Consider the following 23,883-nt stretch of genomic DNA (forward strand, 5'->3'; position numbering starts at 1 on the left):
ACCTATGCTGCCTAACATTAGCAGTAATAGGATAGTAGTTTTAACGCATGTTTGAGTAGTATGTTCAATAACAATTAGGATTAGGACTTATTAAGGATATAAAAGCCGTTCAATATTTAAAGGATATTTTGGTTAATCAACATTTATATTTATGCTTTTATAATAATATAGATAGTCTCAATAAATTTTGCTTCATAGATAAAATATAAATTGTCAACTGCTTCTATATTCTAAAAATAGTTGTTACCCTCAACTAGGTACAAAGTACAATGATCAATTCCCTAAAATAAAAAATTAGTTTTTTTTTTTAAAAAAATACATATCAATAGTTTTTTATTTACAAAGATATTGTTTATTAATTTCAATATGGAAATCAACCATTAGAATGATGACCCTTATCTTCTTCACCGTTGCTTTTTCTCCTTTATCTCTCCAAGTTTGTTTCTTTTTCAAATCTCAAATAAAAAACTAAATATTTTAATTATACAAATTTGGAAAATTTAATTAAAGCCTCTAATAATAAACAATTTTTTTTAGAATTGAATTTGTGTACTTATTAATTATTATTGCATAAAGATTTATAGTGTACCAAAAAAATTACGACAAAAATTAACTTTAAACTAAATCAGATCTAACCTTCATCTACAAAAGATAATTAATGTTGTTGAAAGTAAGACCTTTACCAGAGGTTTTAAAGACCATTACAAGAGGTTTTAACTTAAAGAAACGAGGGTCCTTGGTAGCTAGGTATTTTATTCTTTTCATTGAATTAATCTCATCGTTAAATAATAGGAGTTTTTCTAAATTATAATACTGACAATACTAAGCGTAAATATTATAGAGTCCTAGTAGAAAATAACTTTAATTAAATAATATGATTTTTAGCAGGTATGTAATACGAATTCTGAATTTTACAGTTAAATCCAACATGGAATTGCCTCTTTAGACAAGTTATTTTAGTTAAAGTGTATAAAAGTCATTCAATATTTAAATGATATTTTGGTCAACTAACATTTATATTCATGCTTTTAAAATAATATAGATAGATAGATAGATAGATAGATATAGATATAAATTACTTAGTACAAACTGGAGAAGATTTGTTAAAAAGGTCAGTTCTAAGTTTTAATTGGGTGGCCACTCATTTTCTTTTTCAATTATTTTTAGGTACTAGGGTTTAGAAAAATGGGAATGGGGTACTCTTCATAATTTTAAAAAGATTGAAAGTTTTAAGTTATACATTTAAGTCCAGTTAACTTCTAATAAAATGCACAAACACCCGCTCTCTCTCATCCGTCCCTTTCTCTTCTTTATTTCTCTTTCTAGCTTGGAACTCTCAAACTTCCACCTCTCCCCTAAGCTCCAATACGCCTTGATCGTCGTAAACATGTAATTTCTTTAACTCTGTAACTCTGTCGGAGCATTTTGAGCTCCATATTGCCCTGAAATTTTTTCTTTTTTTCTTTTTTCGATCTTGATAAAAAAACTAGGGTTCATAAAGATCTGCTTTTTTTCAAAACCTTTATTGTTTTGCCTATTTTTTCGTCGAAATGTGTGTTATTTATGCTTATTTTGCTTGTTTCGATATTTGTTTTTTCTGTTTGAAATTATATATGGTCTATTAATAGACTTTTGGTCGATTATTGTTATATCATGGTTGATCAACGTCTCTATTGTTTGTATATAGATCGTATAAATGCCTAGGTGTAGAGGCAGAGGAGGAAAAATACTCTTTGTTTTTGTGCTATGGTTGAAACTCATTCTAATGCGAATCGTAAGGATAAAAATAGAAGAGGTGAAGAACTTAGCCAAGATAGAAAAAGAAAAAGAAGTGCAGAAGCTGAGAGTGCATCCCACTCAGACCCCATTGATGAGTGTAGTGTTGATGGAGATAGAGCTGATAGTAGAGTTGAGAGTGTATCTGCGAATGATTCAAAGCACTCTAGTGTTGCTGAAGATGTTGATCCTTTGTCCTTGCTATATTGTGCAAAGACAATTAACGTTGAAAAGTATGGCTTGATCAATTGGCTGGATGCTTATAAATCTTTTGCAGCAAAGGTTTCTATTAGGAGCAGACTATCGTTGTTAATTGAATTTAACAATGTGTTGAGAGATCAAAAACTAAGGAAAATGTAGAAGCGTTCCTGTTTTGGTCACTTTAGAAAGTTGTCAAAATTCTTCATCAATTTCAACGGACGGATGATCCACTATATGCTTCTTCATCATGTGGTCCAGAACAAGAAGACTGAAATGTGGTTCCTCGTGAACGACAAGCCTGCGTGTTTTGGCTTGAAGGAGTTTGCGTTGATCACCGGTTTAAATTGTGGATCCTATCCCTCTCAATCTAGAGAGGACAAGGCAATTAAGAAAGGGGCAAAATTCTACGCAAAGGTTACTCGAAAGAAAAAGATTACATCAGACAAGCTATTATCGGTGAGAAGAGGGCCTAGAAAATAAAGAAGAAAAGCTAAAATGTCATCTTGTGTGGTTTCTCCATACAATTTTGATGGCCAAAGATGTGTCCAGGGTGTGGACGCTGATTGGTTTAAAATGGTTGACGATTTGAAATTCTTCCAGAGTTATCCTTGGGGAAAGGAATCCTTTGAACTCACCTTGGAATACTTGGTGGACAAGGTAGACGTGCCCAGGCACCACCAAACCCACCTTGGTAAGAAGACGCCATCATTTGCTCTCTACGGCTTCCCCTGGGTATTCATGGTACATGTTATAAACCACTGGTGTGGTAGATTATAGACTGTGTGTTATTTATTTTTACACTAAGCGATTATTTGTGTTATTATAGGTCTGGACTTATGAAGATTTTCCCGCACTTGGACTGCATGCTAGCAAATCAGATGAGTTTCTTTGCCTATTCCTAGGATTCTTAGGTGGCACACCACAAAAATGGAGCCAATTACTGAAGGTGATCCATTTAGTATTGGAGGGGGAATTTCACAGGTATAAATTTGGAGTCTATTATCAATGTTTTTAAAAAAATATAAACTAATTGCTAATGTTTTGCGTATTTGTAGGTTGTGCACCCTTACAACATCCCCACAATGCGTGAGATGGAGCAGGACTACATGAAAGACTTCTTGGCATTTGATGATCAGGTTGATGATCCCATCATAGATAAATTGAAGATTGAATTGGAAGGCGTGACCGTATTGGTTACACCAAAGAATGGCTCGAAGGCTCCTAGTAGGTTGAGAAAGCAGCCCAAGGAGAATTCTGATGAGGATACTCATCATGCCTCGAATCATCGTAGTAGGTTTGAAAAGGAGTCCAAGGAGCCCTCATATGATGTGGAAGATACTCAATCAGAAGATTTTGGTGGTAATGTTGGCATTGGGCCTTCTATGGGTCGTGCTGCACCAAGTGGGGGCCCATTAATACCGATAGAGCGTGTGGAATTGCAGCAGCGTTTGGTAAAGATGGAGGAGTCTCTGAATGTTGTTCTTGCTTATGTGGAGGCAGAAAAATTTAAAAAGAGCGAGAAAGCGAAGAAGAAGAATCAGGAGACTGTCAAAGAGAAAGGTGAACTTTTTGATTTTTTTTTGTTGTAATTGTGTTGTATACGATTTGCATTCTTTTTAATTATATCCAAAAAATACAGCACAAGCACCTGTGGACCTATCTGCTATCAACAAGTTAAATGTAGGTGCTGAGCTCCCTGGACCAGCTGCTCAAGCTGAGAAGTCAGCAGATGTTTTTGTGGCAGCTGTCCAAGTTAATAAGATGAATGCTAGTCCTGATCTTGAGAAGTTTGAGGTCTGTAGACCAGCTTCTGAAGTCGAGAAACTTGAGAAGGTTGAGGTCGAGAAAGTTGAGCTCCCTATGTCAGCTGTCAAGCTGAGAACGCAGCAGATGTCCCTGCTAAGGTTAATGAGAAGAATGCTAGTGAGGCGAGTCAAGCAGATGTTGAGTTTGACTATGAAAAAGTTGTGTCGGGCGTCCTCGCCCAGATTAATGGTTCTCCAGACAACTAATTTGGTTATTTGGGTTGTAACAAATAATTAAGTTTTTGCTGAATGTGTGTGGTGGATGACAATCAATCCTAATGTCTGATAGTTTTAACAAACAATTAATTTTGACTGTTTTGAATTAATTTATGCGAAGGTTAGATCATTGAAACCTTTGTATATAATTGTGTTATTGCCTTTTGAATTTAGCCGTGCATACATATTTTGGATGTTTTCAAATATGATTATTTTAACAAATAATTAATTTGACTGTTGTGTATCTAAGTGTGTTGTTTCATTGTGAACTTGGATGTCTTCAAATATGACTATTTTTATAAGTAGTGGTCACTTAATATAATTATCTATCGGCGACATGAAACCTTATTATCTGCTACGATGATTGTTGATCATCAACTGTGAGTTTATATATACTATTATCGACTATGAATAAAGTTTATGCACAAACTCAATAGAGATGTTATATCGCTTGAGGACAAACACATATATTTTTCATATAAATAAAACCCACTTCATATTGTCTAAAATTCTTCATATGCCAAAATGAAATACCCAGTCCCACTACAGCCCTATTACATATTGCCATATAGCAAACACCACTAATAAATCATACAAAAGCATCGTTAGTCTATTATTTTTCTCTTCAGCCACCATCAACCTCTGATTTACTTCATCCATCTCAATTTCAGCTTCTCCCAACATAACATTCAAGCGATTCTTCTTTTATTCAGATTCTCTAAACAAAGACTGAAGTAATTCCTCGTTCTTGTCACGCCCCAAAACTCACCCTAGACGTGACCGGCATCCGACGTCATGAACAACATCGGAAGAACCTAAATGATACAATAATAGCACTTGAACCCGCCAGATTTAACATTCGCCTCCAACAGTCTATAAAATAAATGTAACAAATCATGAATATATAAATTAAATCAGCGGAAGTCTTTATTCACTAAATACTTAGTCAAACGTAATAATGTGCCCGAGAGTTAATCAATAACTCAACAACTACCCACAAGAACGTATACTATGGAGCTTCTAAGATAATGAGCAATGTCTAAATCATCGGGACGCAGCCCGAAACTAAAAGACGAAAAGTAAAGATAGAATGGTGCCCCACGAACAATCATGTGGGCTCACCGAATAGTCTCGAAAGCAGCAAGTTCTCTTAAGTCGTAGACGTATCACGAACCTGCTCCTTAATGATACCTAACATACCATCAAAAACAACAATGGTATGCCTGAGTACTGGGTACTCAGTGAGTGTCTAAGGGGCAATAGTTAACAAAACAAGATATAGCGAATAAAATTAATAAAATGATATCAATGAAAATAATAGTTCAAACCTAGGAATAAAGTGAGTCAGCAACATCAAAGAGTCATCAAAGAACCCAACAATGACAGACACATTAACTTAACTCCTTACCATTTACCAGGCCAAGTATTTCACTGACGAATTCAAATCACCACTCACAGGCAACAAGATATGAAACAAGTCACTCACAGGTAGATCAATCAATCGATACTCCGGGTTAGGAAACCGCGAAGGCTAATCGTCCTCTGGACTAGCACAACAATAGATACTCCGGGCTTAGAAGCAACGGAGGCTAATCGTCCTCTGGACTAGCACAGCCATAGATACTCCGGTCTAGGAAGATACGGAGGCTAATCGTCCTCTAGACTAGCACATCAATAGATACTCCGCGCTAGGAAGCAACGGAGGCTAATCGTCCTCTGGACTAGCACAACCATAGATACTCCGGTCTAGGAAGTAACGGAGGTCAATCGTCCTCTGGACTGACACAGCAATACTCGTATCGATACGTTAGGATCCATAACGGCTAATCGTCCTCTGGATTAGCACAACTTGCCAATGCAGGCCCAAACACCAACAAAATACAAATCATGGCATAGTACCGAATCATCAATCATGGCTTAGAGCCGAATCTCACTTCTCAAGTCATCATCTCAAAATGGCGGCATTTCAAGTCATAACCGATTTAGAATCTTATTCAAATCTATTATTCAATTTCAAGTTCAAGAAACCCATTCAACAACAAAACAATTTTAAGGTCCAACCTTTAGAAGATTAAGTTCAATCATCCAATAATGGGAAAAGCGAGTTTCACAAAGTAGTATAGTTCGTATAACGTTCGATGCGGGCTTGACCCTACACACGCATGAACTTGTCTAAAAGAAATCATCTTTAATTTCAGAATAAATTCCACCAAACAAGAGTTATAACTTATATAAACAATCAAGGAAGGATTCTCAAATATAATTCATGCTTTCACAATATAAGCGTACTTCACAAGTAGACATAGTTGAAAAGATGATTTTTGGAATATAGACATACGTCAAGGAAGATTTTTGGGAAAATCTAGACATACATGAAAAGGCGAATTTTGAAATATAGACATACAAAACACCTTCATAGTCAAAAAGATTTTTAAAAGAGACATACATTAGGGTTTTGTATGAGAAGTTCACCCTTTTTATTCAATAAAGAACTTTCAAGAAAAAGACATATATCCATAATAAAGTTTTTAAAAGAGAGACATACAAATCATCCTTATAGCCAAAATATGATTTTTAAAAGAGACATACAAACCACAACCAAAAAGTTCGTAAAAACTGATAGAAAGAGTATGTTCAAAAGGGACATACATCCAAAATAAGGTTTTAAAAAGGAAGACATACCTTAATTTGTTAAACAAGGTTTAACAAATCACTTTTCTAATGAAGAACACCCAAACCCTAGCTTGAATCACTTTGGGAAGAATTATGTTGCAACCCTTGTAGGGTTCTTGAGGCTTGGGACTTGTTCTTCCTGACTTTAGGGTAATTTTTTCGTGACTAGGGGTGTTAGGGAAATAAACCCCAAGCTTAAATACAACTTAAAACGCGTAAACCCGATTTTTTGACCCGAACCCGACCCGTTTCACGATGGGTCCGCGATGCGGGGCCATCGCGCAACAGTCTGCAGGTCAATACTCAGACTTGCGCGATCGGCCCGCGATGCGGGGCCATCGTATGCGCCCCCACGCGCCTGAAAAAGCGACGGGTGTCGGTTCTGCACAGTGTACGGTAAAATGGACATAACTTCTTGTACGTAACTTTTCTCGGGCTGGGAGACCTACCGTTCCAAATTCGTAACACATTTTCATGAAAATCGCCCAGTAGACAGACCTACCAAAACTTAGGCGAATTTAAGAGGCCTTAAGAACTTCACTAGGTGGTTTGACTTCAAAACGACCATCTTCCACCTGAATTCATCAAGAATGGATTCATATAGATATAATATCATCTTAATACTAGATTTTTACACATTCACACCTAGTTCAAGTTTACGGGGTGTTACAGTTCTCTAAAGATTCTCTGAGCCTATTTTGCAGTTCAGATTTGATTAAGCCTGTTGATGTTGGTGTCTCAGGTCCACCTGGGCTCCTGCTAGGTCCTGGGCTCGTTTGAGATTTTTTTGGTATTTTGTTAGGGTGTGGATCAATAAACCTGAAATAGTCGCAACCACCATAATCCTAAAACAAACAACAATCAATTAGATTTTTTTGTACTAAAACCATATAAAAAACGCATACATTTTGAATTAGAAACTTACAGTTCCAACTGAACAATTAAAGAATCTGCGATTTGGGTTCTTTGGGGTGCGCAATGTCTTCAAGACAATGTATTCGTCGCAGAAGCAAATGTCGAGATCTTGTGGTTGAGATGTTTCGGATAGCTGAGACATTTTGGGTGTTTTGATCAAGGAAAAAGAGACTATGGAGGTGTTTGATCAACAAAATAGACAATGGAGGTGCTTGAATTTTGAGTCGATTTATATAGGGAAGGGTGTATTGTTACCGTTGTAAATTTAAGAATATTTTATTTATTACCGTTGTAATAAATACATTATCTAACCGTCGAAATAAAGCTAAGTGTGTTGGGTCTATTAATAAACATAACTATAGTAAACAACTATGATCTATAATTACTCATTGAGACAGTTTATGATGGACCTTCAAGGTTTATTATAAACCACGGGAATAAAGGTTTTTATTGGAACGAGAAGCTTGTTCAATTTGCATAAGTCCAACAGACCAAGAAAAAAAAAATGAACCCCAAACCCCTAATCTAAAAAAAAGTCAAAAATAAATAAAATAATTAAAAAGGCTTGATACTATTTAAACATTATAATAACACTTTAATACATCATATGAGAGTCCCCATTCATTAGACACATGATCAAAATAGTTTTAGGACACCTAATGGTCCTTAAATCACTAATAGTAGTCTAAAAAAGCCAAAAAAAAAAAAAAAAAAAAAGATAAAAAGACTTGATACTATTTAAACATTATAATAACTCTTTAACACATCATATGAGAGCTCCCATCAACTATTTTGATTGGAAGGGTCTCTCATATGATGTATTAAAGTGTTATTATAATGTTTAAATAGTATCGAGTCTTTTTATTTATTTTATTTTATTTATTTATAGCTTTTTTAGACTAATATTAGTGATTTAAGGACCATTAGGTGTCCTAAAATTATTTTGATCATGTGTATAATGGATGGGGACTCTCATGTGATGTATTAAAGGGTTATTATAATATTTAAATAGTATCAAGTCTTTTTATTTATTTTATTTTGGCCTTTTTAGACTAATATTAGTGATTTAAGGACCATTAGGTGTCTTAAAACTATTTTGATCATGTGTCTAATGGATCGGGACTCTCATATGATGTATTAAAGTGTTATTATAATGTTTAAATAGTATTAAGTCTTTTAATTTATTTTTGGCTTTTTTAGTTTTGGGGTTTCATTTTTTTTTTTAGGTCTGTTGGACTTGTGCAAATTTAGCAGGCTTCTAGTTCCAATAAAAACCTTTATTCCCGTGATTTATAATAAACCTTGAAGGTCCATCATAGACCGTCTCAATGAGTAATTATAAGATCATAATCGTCTACTATAGTTATGTTTATTAATAGATCCAACACACTTAGCTTTATTTCGACGGTTAGAAAACAAATGCAACAAACAGAAAAGGACATAAATAAAATAGAACACAAGAAATATGAACATCAACAATATATTTCATTTCATTTCAACCCCCAAACACAGCAGCAAAATCATCTAAAAGCTTTCATACATGAAAGCCCAAAAGTTGCTTCCATCTACAACTTTCACCAATGAAAGCTTTGCAACAAACTTATAACAAAATGAAAATATACATAAAAACTAAAACCACATAACTAAACTAGTCTGGGGGGTGGGGGGGGGGGGGGTTATGAGGTCATTTGGGTCGACATTCTTCTCCTGCAAGAGGACACGCAGAAGTCGCTCAATCCTGCAAAGAGACCTTTTCAATCTCTCCCTGTCCTCTCCCAGCTCCCTAAAGAGTCGTTTGAAGTCATTTTGTAGTAGAAGAACGTCTGGTGATGGAGTTTGTAGCCTTGGGTGCCTGGGACGGCGGAGTCTTCTGGGTATTTTGGAGATGAATGATCTGGAATTTGTATGGGATTGAGTTTATTTGAAATGGAGGAAATAGGGAATGGTGAAGATAAAAAGACTGTTTGCATCGGTTAAGTGAACCGTCACCCAATGGCTAAGAGACACGTGGCTATGGGCATGGAGGTGTCGTTTAAATTTATATTTTATCAGTGTGATTAGACATGAAACGCCAGTATTTTGAAAGTGTAATCATTACGCTACTCAGTTTCGCATGATAAGGGTTTTAACTAGGGAGTATAGATCTCCCAAAGGAAGATTAATCTCCTAACTATGAACCATTATAGACCAACAGATTGGTTTATTATAAACACGCATAGAGTCTATGATAGACTAAAACAAAGTTGATTAATATTGAACCAATACATTAAAAATACATTCAAATTAAAAAAAATCAAGTGGGATGCTCTCTTAAATATCGACACATTGTTTTCTTGTGACCAGCCCCTTGCAAATTGAGCACTTGTTTCTCGTCCCTTTGCTACTTCCCCTGGACTTGAAAGATTCCGCGACGCCAGGAATACGCTTTACTCTCTTCCTTCCAAGTTTAGGGTCGTAAGGGGATGGAGGAATATACATGTTTGCGTACTTCTCTGGGACTTCCTATTCTAACTCTGCAAGGACTACATTAATAGTTTCACCAAATGTAAGAATGTATGATTGAACTTTATACATGGGTGAGGAATACTCGTAGATTCTTGAACCATAATCGGGTCCGTACTTCAATCTCAAGGCTGCCATCGCGTGAGCGCACGGTAATTTCACCAAGTCGTACTCTCTACAAGTACATGTTTTGTTTAGTAGATTGACTTTGGAAATTAGGTCACTGCCAACTACGGTGAACTCGTTGGCATCCCCGTTTATATTATTGACAAATAAGGAGTCGCCCTCATTCATCTTTTCCTTTAGCATCTTTTCAGCCGAAGGCACAAATAAATTGATTGAATTGTTGATATCTGCACATCTCTGCTTAAAAATTCCAGTAAACCTCATAGAAAATGAAGTGAATAACGCAGTCACAGGGTACTCTCTTTCATCCTTCAACATTGAGTTTAGCGACTCCGCAATGTTTGTGGTCAGCACATCATACCTATTGGCTGGAAAATATGCCCTGCTCCACTTGTCAAATCCAATATCAAACTCGAGGCAATTAACAGCTTCGGGGCATTTATTCCTTAATTGCTGAAAATGTTCTTTGAATTCTTGGTAACCATATGCCTTTGCTGCATCATAGTACACATGAAGAGAATCTCCACATTGAATTTTTTTTCCGAAGGTTATCACCAAGATGTTTCATGCATAGTCCATGATGAGCATGCTCAAAAATTCTGAAAACACCGTTGGTTATGCTCTTGTGCCTATCAGAGATGATGCACAAGTCTGGTTCATCGGCGATTATATACCTCAGCTGCTTGAAAAAGTAGGTCCAGGATTCATCACACTCCTTGTCCGCCACGCAAAAAGCAATTAGATAGATATGGTTCTCAGTATCCTGTGCGATGGCGGATAACAACACACCCTCTTACTTGCCGTATAAATGCGTGCCATCAACGGCGATAACCTTTCGCATGTGTTTATATCCTCGAATGCAAGCTCTGTAAACTTCGAAGTAATATTTGAACCCGTCCGCATCATCAAGACTAATGTAAATTCTGGAACCTGGATTTAGATTTTCAACCATGTACGAATAAAGCCGTAAACAAGCATACTCGTGCTCCGGTGTCTCCCTAACCATGTTCTTGGCCGTTACACCTGCCTTCCAACACTTCCAATAGCTTGGTTGACGATGAAATTCCCTGAAAACCGTCCTTTGGATTTCTTTTGTCGTTGGCCCTTTGTTGTGAATATAGTCATTCATCAAGACTGATGCAAGGATAGCTGTCGAGGCATGCTTATGAGTGCTCGTAACGTGTTCAACCCCGCAAATGTGATCACCGACGTACTTGTAAATGCGAAACCTATCAGAGTTGTCGTACTTATTAGCCCACAACATCCAACCACAATCAGGAAAGGTGCATTCCACCTTATAATATTTGTTGCTACTCTTGTTTGGTTTAAAACAAAACGGGGTCTTTATTGTAGCTTTCTTCAATAAAACCTTTAAATACTCTTTGTTCTCAAATGTTTGCCCACAGTAAAAATCGGTTCCATCACTGAAGTTGTGGCTGCTTTGTGAACCACTTGGTGGCTGCCCATCACCCCCATCATTTCCATCACACTCTTCGTCATCACTATCAGGATCATCCATATCCATAAAATGATCACCCATGCCCTCATGTTGCATTGAAACTTCATCGGCTAGCGGCTATGGCTTGTGGCAGTGGTGGGTCGGGTAGGGTGGTGTTGTTGATGTAGAACCAACTTGAGACCTCTTAATAACATTATTCTTAAAACAGGCCTAGAACCATCAGCAGCAACATCAAGCATATACAATACCACCTGCCTATCATTCGTTATGAAAGAAGGATGGGTTTTTCCCCTAGTGGGCAAAGCATTAATCATATAACTAATGCGCAAGTCGTTAGGCTCACAATTTAACTCCCCACTTTCCATTACGCTTGTGACCAAGTCATTATACGTACCATTGCGAGGCATGGCAATTGGCGTTGTCACTTTGCTCACAGAATTCCAGTTCCAACACTTTGGGGTTCTCCTTCCATTCACCCATGTAATCACCACCTACTATAATATATTTTGCAATCGAAGCCATAATAAAATATATAATAGACTATGACTTTGGTCTATGTCTGGTCGATGACTCGTTGATGAGTGTGGTCTATTACTGACCGGAGAGCTATACCAGATGCAGGATCAAAAAGAGCAGAGATAAAGCTCTTACCAGTTGGGAACTGAGGCATTTGAATGGAGAAGTGACGGAATGAGGCCGGAATTTTTGCCGGAAAAGTGAGCTTTTACAACAATGAGGAAAGGTTCTTCTCAACGATTTCTACCAAATTTTACTTACAATGGCTGAACTATGAAAGCTTGCCGTCGTTAGGGACCGATTATCCGGTGAAAAGCTGGAATTTTCACCGGAAAAATGGTCAAAGCAGAAAACGGGAGCTTTTGGAAGGAAATATTTTGTTTTTATTTCTATTCCAGGTAATAAATATGTTGGGCCTGAGGGGGCCAAAGTGTAGTTTTCAAAACTTTGGGGCTAGGATTTGACACAACATTTCTCTGACGTGCTGACGTCATAAATGATGGCCAAATCACCAATTTCTGAACACTTATGGCCTTTTGGCAAAATAAGTTTCCAAAATGGCCTTTTGGCCAACACCCCTCCAAACTGGCTACAAGTTAAATATATTTCATAAAAACTATGTACTCGTCCCATATGTTAAACCGTGGTAATACTGGTTATATGTGCATTTCGGCTGAAATCTCAAGTTTTCGGCCCACGTATGAATAATAGGCCCATATATATATTATAATAATAATAGGTGTCACAAAGAGAGAGCCGCTTGTGAATTGGTATCCACCATTTATATTTGGATCTTTCTTTCTAGGGCTAAATAGATAAAGCTTAGCCTTTGCTCAACTCTCAATTATATATATATATATTTTTTTTGTGTGTGTTTGTGTATACATATATGTATGTATACGTACAGCTCAGCTTCCGCTATTTCTAGCTATTACTCATTTTAGGTAACTATCCTTTAACCCCATCTTGTTTTTTTTTTTTCTGTTAAAGATTGTGTTTTTTAGCTGCCCTTTTAAGGATTTGAGACTATGTTTTATGTGGGTTTCTTGATTTTCTCATCTGGGTTAGTTCTTTATTGTGAAAGTTCTCTTCTTTTTTTTATTGAAATTTTGTAATTTGACATATCAAGAATGTTTAATTTGTCTTTTTTGGGGAAAAATTGAGTTTTTCTTACTTTTGGTAGTTCTGTTTGTCAAATTCATAGACTTTTTACCCTTTTGTCTATTTGTATTATTTTATTTGCCCTTGTATTGAATTTGGTGTTGTAAGTGCTGTTACTGATTTGTATATATTTTGTCGAATATTTTATACTGTATTATCCCCGTTTTTTTTGAATTGGTAAGTTAACAGGATTTTGGATAGATTAGAAATTAGGTTATTTTTAAGGTAATTATAAATTAGGGTTTTGGTAAGAGTTGTTGTGAGGAATGGGGGATTGCATATGTTTGTCTTGAAAGCTTGCGACTTGTCTTTATTAATTGTGTGAATAATTGGGGTTTTATTGGCATGGTCTTGCTTTAGATGTATTCTTTGGAATGTCAGTGCCTTCTTTTTTATCCAAGGCGTACACGTCATCATCGGTCTCCTACTTATGGATATTATCAGCTATTGTTGCTCATTTTGGATATTTAGATTAACAACTATTCAAATAACTCTTGGATGTTTAAGAACACCCACAAGTTAATTATTACTGTAAAATATGTCTAGAGAAATGCGGGAATAACTTTTGGTCTTAGATGCATCGGTCATAGTGGAATGTGAAATAGTTCATTGGTGTGCTAGGTTGCTGTTGCAGAACGACTAAATCTTTCATATTTCAAAACTTTGAACATTCTTCTTGTGTAGCCAGCTTTGTGTCTATGGGCTTTACTACTTAAAGGTTTTAAAATTGCTGCTACTGATTTTTCACCTACTTCTTCTTCCTGCAACATGAATATGTCTTTTCTTTCTGCTAGAGTTAATTTGTGATTCTTTTTTTCTCCTTTAAAACTTATGCTCTTTTAGCTTATGGACTTTACCTTGTGTTGCGCTCACTGTTGTGTCCTTTGAGACTGTTCAGCTAATGTTGGATATGTTTTTGATGTAGTTTAGAACAGGATTTAGTGAAGCCTGGGCATGCTAAATGCTCTAGTTTTAGAAATCAGGGGGTAGCTGCATCTCTTCAAATATAAAGACTAGTTTACTAAGAAAAAAATGGTTTTTGTTTGTGTGAGTAGTAGTTTACTTCAACTTGTGGATACCAAGTGGTGTGGCACCTTGTCTTTATGGATGACTCAAGTAGCGTCATACACATATCTAGTACATACACTTTGAAATTTTGAATCAAGTATGACCGCTTAGTTTAACTATTTGTGTGTTATCTGTGCCAAGCTGTGTAAATTAGTGTTATGGCGTTTTTCTGATTTTGAAGTTGTGGTCATTGGTGTGCTGATCCTTTCTGAATACATGCATCATATTTCTATTTCTTTTCTTGAGCGGCTTTCCTCTTATGCTTTTCTTTTTTCTTGGTTTTGATATGCGGGGCTTCCTTTCCTTTCAAAAGGGGATTCATTATTTTTGTTGCTGCTTGATGTGAGCGCAGATCCTCTTGTGCTATTGAATAAGTCAGATCTGGAGGAAGAAGGTGGTGTAAATAACATAGTCTTTTTTCTGAAGTGCAGGGCACTCTGTCCACGATTGACCTTGTAAACGCTCTTGTGTTTATCTGCCATGTCCAGTGATCTTGTATCTCAGCAGTTCTCAGGACCACCTGAGGGGCAGCTGGTTCAAATGGACCATGTTTCCAATAATCCTGACTCTATGGCACATATGCAGACAAGTATTGTTGGACACATGCCAAATATTTCTGCATCACACCAATTTGTTTGGTCAAATGAGCCTACAGCCAACAGATTTGATACTTCGGTTCCAGCCAATCAGATGGGGCAGATGGGACCCAGAATGAACCCTCAGCACTTCATGTCACATCAGCAGATTGGAGGAGATAGATATGTGCCAAATAGTCCAAGTGCGCAGAAATCGTCAGTACTCACCAAACGGAAGGCTGAGATGGAACCAATGCCAAATAAGCGGACCGCACAGGGAGCTTCTTTGTCCACCTCTCCAGGTTTTGTGCAGCAATCTTCTGCTATTAAGAAACCTGGACAGCAACAGTCAAAGTCAACTTCTGGAAGTTCACCAAGTCTTCCCGCATCAAGCAAGAAAATGACGCGGAGTGAATCCATATCCAATAAAACTGCCTCCCAACGGTCGCAGACTCCAAAAGGACGAACAATTCAAGTTGAGCCAACCTCCAAGGCTCAGGGCGAGTCCTCTGATGCCGTGAGGTCCAAAATGAGAGAATCACTTGCTTCGGCTCTGGCGATGGCATGTCAGAATCCAGAAACTGTTGTAAATGCTGCCAAGGATCAGAGTGAAGCAGTTCGTTCTCAGCCTTCGCAAATGAATGTAACTCCGACAACTGCCAATGAAGGTCTACCTCAAACCTCTGTGTCACATGTACCTCAAAACTGTGGCGATGTACTTCCTTCAACTGGTGCTTTTCCCGTTGATGGAACTAATGACAGTCAGAGTTCGTCTCTTGGGCTTCATGATGACGTGAGCATGGGAAACTCTATACCTTGCTCTAGTGAACTTGAGTTGCATGTGGATGATGTTCCATTCAGTGACAATTTCTTTGTCAAAGATGAACTCCTGCAAGGGCATGGTCTCACTTGGGCGATGGATCTAGATATGCAGTTAAGAGAAACTGATTTCCTCCAGGATGCTGAAAAGGCCAATTTGTTTGATGAGGGCCTAGTTGGAGATAAAGATGAGCTCGCAAAAGCATCTCCAGAAGATTTAGCTTTGCAAATTGAGGCGGAACTTTTTAAATTATTTGGAGGTGTGAACAAGAAATATAAAGAAAAGGGAAGGTCTCTTCTCTTCAACCTAAAAGATCGCAATAATCCTGAACTGAGAGAGAGAGTGATGTCAGGTGAGATACCCCCAGATAAGTTATGTTCAATGAGTGCTGAAGAACTTGCATCAAAGGAGCTATCTGAGTGGCGGACGGCAAAAGCTGAGGAACTTGCTCAAATGGTAGTTTTACCTGATAATGAAGTTAATATGAGACGCCTAGTTAAGAAAACTCACAAGGGTGAATATCAGGTTGATTTTGAACGGGATGATAACAATATTGCTGCTGAGATATCTGCAGGTTCCTCAAATGTCTCACAGTTTATGCCGAAGATAGAGAAGGGGAGAAATTCTGGCCCTTCTGGTACGGATGAGATTGGAAGTAAAGAAAATGTTCCCAGCCAACATAATAGCTCAGAAAAGCAAGATGTGAAAGATAGCTTGGTAATTCCAGCTGATGGGGCTGATTTGATGCAGGGGATGGTTGTAGAGGAATTCAAGGATGCAGAATTTCTTCCTCCTATTGTTTCCTTAGATGAATTCATGGAATCACTCGATTCCGAACCTCCTTTTGAAAACTTGCCTGTCAAAAACAATCGTTCTGCACCTCTTCCAGACAATGAAAGAGCAGAGGACCCTAACAAAGTTGTGGGTTCTGGTCCAGCCACTAAAGACCCTGCTGTTGCTTCTGCCGACAAAGCTATTGAAGAGCTCAAGAATCATGTCGAACAAAAGGAGTCTCTGGTGGTATCTACAGGGAGCCCTGTAGTAAAGAAAGTTACTAGCTCTGGGAATGTGCCTGTCAAATCTGCTGAGAGCCTTATCAAGATGGCAGGACCACGTGGTAATGCTTCTACAGCTCCATGTATCTGGGGTGGGGCACTCCAGCTTACTATTTCATCTTCGGTAACAGTCTTTGGTTCGTTTAGAAGGTATGCCTATTTTCTAAAATAGCTCAGCAGATCATTTTTTGAGCAATTACTATTTATTGATGTCATTCTCTTGTTTATTTTAGCGCACTGTTGTCACATTTGAGTCTCTACAGGTCATATTTCTTTCATTCCATTTTTCTATGAGTTTTAGTACCATGCTGTTTTTTTGGTTTCTCTTGATAATTGCTAGTTCTTGAAAATTCTCTCTGCCAGAAGAATGATTGTGACCGCAATTTAAATGCATGTTGCATCGTTGCCGTTGTATGCTTAGGATTAGTTTTCCTTTATTTTCTTTTAATAGTGCTTTGCGTTACATTTCCTGAGTGGATGCTCTATTCTTTCTTCTGTGTTTACTCCCCTCTAGAACATTGAGAATGTTGTACGTATTGATTAAAACTTTATAGTGGTGCTAACAAGAGTGACATTTCTTCTATTTTCTTATGTTTCAGTGGTGAAAAGACACCGACTAACGAGTGGCCAAGTTCTCTTGAGATCAAGGGTAGAGTTCGACTTGATGCATTTGAGAAATTTCTTCAAGAGCTTCCTATGTCACGAAGTCGTGCAGTCATGGTATCTTATGGTTCCCCTTCCTTTGTTGTAGTTGGTCTTTTCTGCCATACTTCAGGTCGCAGCTTATTGCAGACAGTGTGTAGCTTTTTCTTATTCTTTGATGACTTCCATTGTTGTCAAACTAAGAATGTATACTCCAGCTATTGGGAATACAGCGATATGCAATATGTGGTTGCTGAATGGCTTGGGAGCATGTGTCCTTCCTACTGTTTTAACTTTTTAGTGGATGATTTTCTTTTTGGGTTAAGCTGTGGATGGAAATGTCTTTAGTTGAAATAATTAACTGTGCTGCAGAAGGCTCTATAGATTTTCTTTAACACCCTCAAATTAGGCTTTTTTTTTTTTCAATGTCAAGAGGTATCAAAACCCTTAAGATTTTAAGATAAAATCAATGGAGCACTCAACTCTACACAATATTTAGCTTTTTGTAATCAGTATTTAGTCTGCGTAAAGATACAATTTTCCGACTCGTTTGGCTTAGCCATCATCTTTTAACCGAAGTGGATGATTAAATATTAAGTAAATGATGCAATGATTCTAATTCTGAATGGTCAAGCTTACGCCTTGAAAGCTGTAGTTGGGCAAGCACGTTATATTTATTATGGTTTACATAAGTTGTGAAATCTTCAACTCTGTTGTGCTAATCATATTGCATGTGCAGGTTGTTCAATTTGTTTTGAAGGATAAGTCATCTGAGAGTGAACGGGCAAACCTTTCTGAGGTACTAACCTGAGTTAATCCTTTCTTTTAGCAATTCTTGGTTCTGTAAAAATCTACTGGTTTATGTTTTTGCTTATTTGGTCTTCGATAATCTTTGCAGGCAGTGGAGTCATACGGTTCAGATGAGAGGTTGGGGTTTGCCGAGCCGGCACCAGGGGTGGAACTATATCTATGCCCACCGCACATACTTGATATGATAAGCAAACACCTTTCCAAGGACCCTGGAGTGCTATATGATTCTACAGAAAATGGTCTAATTGGCGTAGTTGTATGGAGAAAACTTCATATAAGTTCAACAATATCACCTAACTCTTCTTCGCACCATAAACACGGCTTGAAAAAACAACAGATGATTCCTAGAGGACAGCACGAAAAAGATGGAAACGTTAATGTAAATTTGATGCCTAAAGGAACCATGCCCCCCATGTCTTCGAAACATGATCCCGCAATGGATGACGACGATGATATTCCACCTGGGTTTGGTCCCAAAGCAGTCCGTGACGATGATGATTTGCCTGAGTTTAATTTTTCTGGTAACTTAAATGCTTCTAGGCCTAGGCACCCATCTCAAAACTTGACCCATGGGTCAAGAATGCCCCTATATAACCAACCGATACCTTCTCGTCCTGTAGACCAGATGAGAGAACTTGTACTAAAGTATGGACAAACTGGAGCGGCTACTAGTAACGATAGACCTACAAATGTTGGTCTTGGAATTGAACCATGGAATGATGACGACGACGACATCCCCGAGTGGCAGCCACAAGCCCCCCCAGCCCTACAGCGTCCTCCATACCCTTTAGGCCATAGTTATACGCGGCCTCATTTGGCTCATCATAGGCCATTGGCACCACCTATGGCTTTGCCTATGCAGCCACCAATAAATAATGTTCCAAACAGGCAACAAATAATGTCACCCAGGGGGCAATATCAAGTTGACTGGAGAAGGGATCCATCAAGGGCTAGGGGATTCTGAAGTTTTTCTTTTTGTTAGTTTAGTGACTAGCCATGATGTAAATTCTGAATACCGTTTTTTCTTCTTCAGTTGTGTTTGGCTTTTAGACTTTAGACTAGGTAGTTAGCTTTTCTTTAGATGTTTTAAACAAGAGTTTATTTTGTACTTTCAACATAAAACCGAGAGAATTCATGTTCTCTTTTCCAGTGGTTTATTTTCACTGTATCTCTTAATTTCATGAAAAGAGAAACATAAAGATATTCCATCTCTTAAGCGTTATTTCCGTGGCTGGATATAGAGTGTTTTTCTCATTAATCTCTTTTCTGACTGATGCAGGATAGACTAAACAAATTTATAATGGGGTTTAACAGCATTAAAAAGTTGGACTTATATTTTTTTTTTCTTTTTGATGTCATGCTTTAGTGTGAATGATCTCGTAGTTGCACTATTCATTTGATATTAAAAATCTTAGGGACAGGCCACTCCTATTTGATTTTCATTTTTGTTTTTGTTTTGTGAGTGAAATAGATGGTAAGAGAGAGGAAAAGAATACCAATTAGTTAAATAAGCTGCCAGCTTTCAAGTACAAGCCATACCACATATCGTAATTGAAATGTTAGTAATATAAACTCAAAAGTGTCAATATCTGACATTCTATTAATTCAATCCGCACTAATGAGAAATATCAATTTACAGACTTATAATTGACATAACCCCTTTGCTTTCACCTAAATCAATTAAAAGAATCTTTAAAAAAAGAAGTGCTATACCCTTTTGCAAATGGAACAAAGTGTTGAAGGAGAACTTTTTTCTTTCTTTTTACAAATGAATGCATCCACAATAATACTCTATATTTCTAATGTGATTCTGCAGAACACCAGCTGGGATTCTGAAATCAAATAGCTAGCTCCTCGATAGTCACATGATACGTTTGAATTAGCCCCCCAAAGCGCGCTTGAGGGCAGCTCTTTGGTCTGTTGTCAATCTTGTAGGGAATTTAACATCAAACTTGATCTTTAAATCACCCCTGTTGCCAGGTTCCTTTGTGATCGGCATGCCTTCTTTTGCAAGCACTAGCTCGTAACCAGGCCTGACAATTTCATTCACTGGAATCGTCAACTTGCGACCATCTAATGTTGTCAGGTTGACAGTTGTTCCTCCCAATGCCTCTGCTAATGTTACTTTATGGTTCCTAATAAGGTCATTCCCGTCTCTCTGGTAAACGTCGTGGGGCTTCTCGTCGATTACAAACACGAGGTCTGCTGGAAGCTGGTTCAACTGCTCATTCCCTTTGTCTGGGAATGTTATCTTTGTCCCTTTCTTCCAGCCAGGTTTTACATCAATGGTTAAAATCTCTGATTCTGTGACTAACCTCCTGCGATAACTCTCGTATTAAATATTTCAGCAAAGAGAAACCATGTATTCATCAAATGGAGTTGAGATAGAAATGCCAAAAAAGTTGAAATAGGAAAAACATTTGTGTATATTTAGCAGAATTCTTAGAAAATATTTGTGAGTTGCATCCGAACAAACGAGTTAAGATTTTATTTACAAGTACCACTATATGTCAAGAACCAAAAATCAATACTTGTATTAGTTGCAATGCTAAGCAAGTCAACACTTCATGCTCCTTGTTCATTCATTGTTTAAAGTTCAAATAACCTCCAAAATGGTTCACGAAAAAGAGAGATAACAATAACTTCTTGTTACTTGATTCATTTCGGTTCAGTTTGCAGGAACAGCTCCATCATTTGCTTTTCTCCATTTAAGATTAAAAAGATCCCGAAGAAGGTTCCATCCTTAATGGTCACTATATGCATAAAGATATCTCATAACTATTTGTCACTTATAATACTTGTCAAATTCTACAAGTGAAAAGATTTCAAAACGATGGACAGAGAGAGATGTGCTTACCCATTCGCATCAACCACAGTTCTAGAGATCTTCATTTTCCTCGTCGATCCAGAATAAAGCTCCTCAAGGCTGCAAGGCAATTTACTCTCCACTGGTGGCGGTTTTTTGGGCATAGTAGCACCAGTTCCATCACTAGCTGTTCTGAAAATATTCTCACCCCCACCAAATCCTCCAAATAAACCACTTCCTTCTGATGAGAATCTTGTGGACTTTACTCCAGCCCCAAATCCGAATGGGCTACTCCCGAAAAATTCTGCAAAAATGTCCTCAGCATTTCGAGGATTACCGTTAGATCCAGGTGACGTGTCTTTTAGACCTTCTTCACCATACTGATCATAGACTTGCCTTTTCTGAGGATCACTCAAAATCTGAAGAAAGGAGTAAAACTTGATAGTCAGAATTCATGATACCAAGATCTTGTTCAATCTTCCATGTCTATGATCATTAGAATTACTGCATAAATGATACTTTTGATTTCCAGATTCACCGTTTGTCCCAAAGAAAGGTCCCAGAGATAATACACTAAAACATATAGAATACAAAACAAACAAAATCTGTTCTTTTTTGTTTAGCAACGTGTAAGGAAAGCAATCAATTCTACGACCACTAGCGTTATGAGAAGAAAGAGGATTGGACCAGAAGACCAGTTTGTTAAAAACAAGGGTAGACCATCCGATAACAAAGAAAGAGCTTTCAATTATACAGCATTTGAAAGATAGTAAAAGGGAATAACGTCTCGATCCTTCTAGCAGCTTTAGTATCATAGTTTTCATAAAGTAAGACTTCCAAGATTTTTCCTTAAAACTACACATTCTTTTCACACAATTAGTACAAAGTGTTGGCAAAGATCAAACCTTCAAAAGGTTTCTAAAAGAAAAGCCATCACACATTATACCTAAGAAACAACAGAAGCAATCAACAACCACCCTTTATGCCCTTCAAGTACATAAGAATAACTCAAAGTTTTATGCATTATGATTATATCTAAATGCATGATTACGAAAGTTTCTATAGATATGCACATTAAACAAAAGGAAAGTGTGACAAACTTCATAGGCCTCAGATATTTGCTTGAATTGAGCCTCAGCTTCCTTCTTGTTGTTGGGGTTCTTATCAGGATGCCATTTCATTGCCAATTTTCTATAAGCCTTCTTTAGATCATCATCTGTCGCGGTCTTCCCAACGTTCAACACGTTATAATAATCCTCCCCCATTTTTCTCTACCTAAATCCAATTTCCAATATCATCAAAATCCAAACAGCTCCTTATCTTTCCAGCAGTTCAGCAAAAAGGAGCCCTAGAAACTGCAAGTTCAAAAAAATTAGCTACATCAAAGTATGAAAAAGAAAAGGGCAAGTAACACATTTGGCCGGTCTGCCGAGAATAATTACATTCGCTAACCAAACATACACTATTATGTATCAAAAAATGTATATTTATGTATATTATACATTAATATACAAAACAAAAATACAATTGCTGGCTAATATTTTGATGAACGGCTATTTATGTCCATTTCTCAAAAGAAAATTCCTAATATCCAATATTGCCCAAGAAAAACCAATTCAAGATTATCAGAAAATCAAAGAACACAATCAATCTTTCCCAGCAATTGAACAAGATTAAGCAGATACCCAGATCAAGATTAGCCATAAAAATGAAAATTCCATTTTGAGATTATGCAAAAGATTCAAATTTAAACATAAATCGTCAATCTTTTTCACAGTGGAGTAAAAGGGGTGCTTTGAAATATCAAGTTTTAGCACATACCTTGATCAATTTTCACAATGAAAATAAAAATTCCTTTTTTTTTTTTTTTTACAAGGAATTCTACTTCAAGATCACCAAAAAAATTTCAAATTCCTATCATCAAAACGATTTTTAGTACATACCTTTATCAATATTCCAAAGGAAAATGAATTTTTTGATAAATTCCAACAAAAAATTCAGAGTTTCAGCACATACTCAGATCAAGAATTACCATGAAAATGTTGAAGGGAGAGATATTAGAACAAAAAATTTGAAAGTTTTGTGAAATATATAGAAAAAAGTTGAAATTTGGGTCACTTGATATTCAAGAAATAAAAAGAAATTAGATTTTGTTTTATTCGTAGGAAGTGTTTTAACGCAAATGTTGTTTCAGCTTTACTATTTTTCTGACATTGTAACGCTAATAACGGAATCTCATGCACTATCTTTACTTTCTATTTTTTTTTTTTTTAGTTATTTTAAGAAAGAAAAATGTTATCCCAAAATTCTTTAATAAGTTTCAAATGGTGTTATTCATACTCAACTCTCTTTTTCTGTAACCATATACTTCCCTTGTTTGGTTGAAATGTTAATTATTCATTCCACCAATTTTATCATATATGTAAAATATTTTAATCGTGGTACAAGAATTTAAAGCGAATATTTTACTAAAAAAAGTTTACAACCAGATTATATTAGGATTTGCGCCGCGAGTGGCCTATTCGGGGAGAGTGTTCATACTAAATTTTTTTTCATACACAGAACTCAAATCTGAGACCTCTGGTTAAGGGAGGAGCAACCCCATCTAACATTACTGCACCACATCATAATATGCCTAAATATCATGAATTATATGACTATTGGATACACTATTGAGAATCGGAGGCTTAACATAGTCCTCCTTTTTCAACATTTTCTTCTATTTCTTTGTATTTATTGATTGTATCTTCTTGTTGA

The 23,883-nt window shown here is 36.9% G+C and overlaps 2 protein-coding genes across 6 annotated transcripts; one reads left to right on the forward strand and one right to left on the reverse strand.

The window, feature by feature from the left end:
• The first annotated feature begins 12,951 nt into the window (after positions 1 to 12,951).
• Positions 12,952 to 19,542, forward strand: LOC132635710 (uncharacterized). 4 transcript variants are annotated; one of them, XM_060352214.1, is made up of 5 exons: positions 12,952 to 13,133; positions 14,771 to 17,018; positions 17,468 to 17,588; positions 18,250 to 18,309; positions 18,409 to 19,542. In XM_060352214.1, exons 2-5 carry the CDS (start codon positions 14,899 to 14,901, stop codon positions 19,282 to 19,284), a joined length of 3,177 nt encoding a protein of 1,058 aa, XP_060208197.1. In that variant the 5' UTR covers positions 12,952 to 13,133; positions 14,771 to 14,898; the 3' UTR covers positions 19,285 to 19,542. The 4 variants fall into 4 exon arrangements, with proteins under 4 accessions (XP_060208197.1, XP_060208196.1, XP_060208195.1 ...); XM_060352213.1 differs by having other exon boundaries at positions 14,845 to 17,018; XM_060352212.1 differs by having other exon boundaries at positions 14,850 to 17,018.
• A 346-nt stretch (positions 19,543 to 19,888) lies between these two features.
• LOC132635712 (uncharacterized) lies at positions 19,889 to 23,352 on the reverse strand. Of its 2 annotated transcripts, none has more exons than XM_060352217.1 (4): positions 23,159 to 23,352; positions 22,227 to 22,481; positions 21,178 to 21,545; positions 19,889 to 20,638 (listed from the first exon to the last, which is right to left on the reverse strand). In XM_060352217.1, the coding sequence occupies exons 2-4, from the start codon at positions 22,389 to 22,391 to the stop codon at positions 20,200 to 20,202; spliced, it is 972 nt and encodes a 323-aa protein (XP_060208200.1). In that variant the 5' UTR covers positions 22,392 to 22,481; positions 23,159 to 23,352; the 3' UTR covers positions 19,889 to 20,199. The 2 variants fall into 2 exon arrangements, with proteins under 2 accessions (XP_060208200.1, XP_060208199.1); XM_060352216.1 differs by having other exon boundaries at positions 23,070 to 23,352.
• Between the last annotated feature and the right edge of the window lie 531 nt (positions 23,353 to 23,883).

Source organism: Lycium barbarum, chromosome 4 (genome assembly GCF_019175385.1).
Source record: "Lycium barbarum isolate Lr01 chromosome 4, ASM1917538v2, whole genome shotgun sequence".
In the NCBI taxonomy this organism is placed as follows: domain Eukaryota; kingdom Viridiplantae; phylum Streptophyta; class Magnoliopsida; order Solanales; family Solanaceae; genus Lycium; species Lycium barbarum.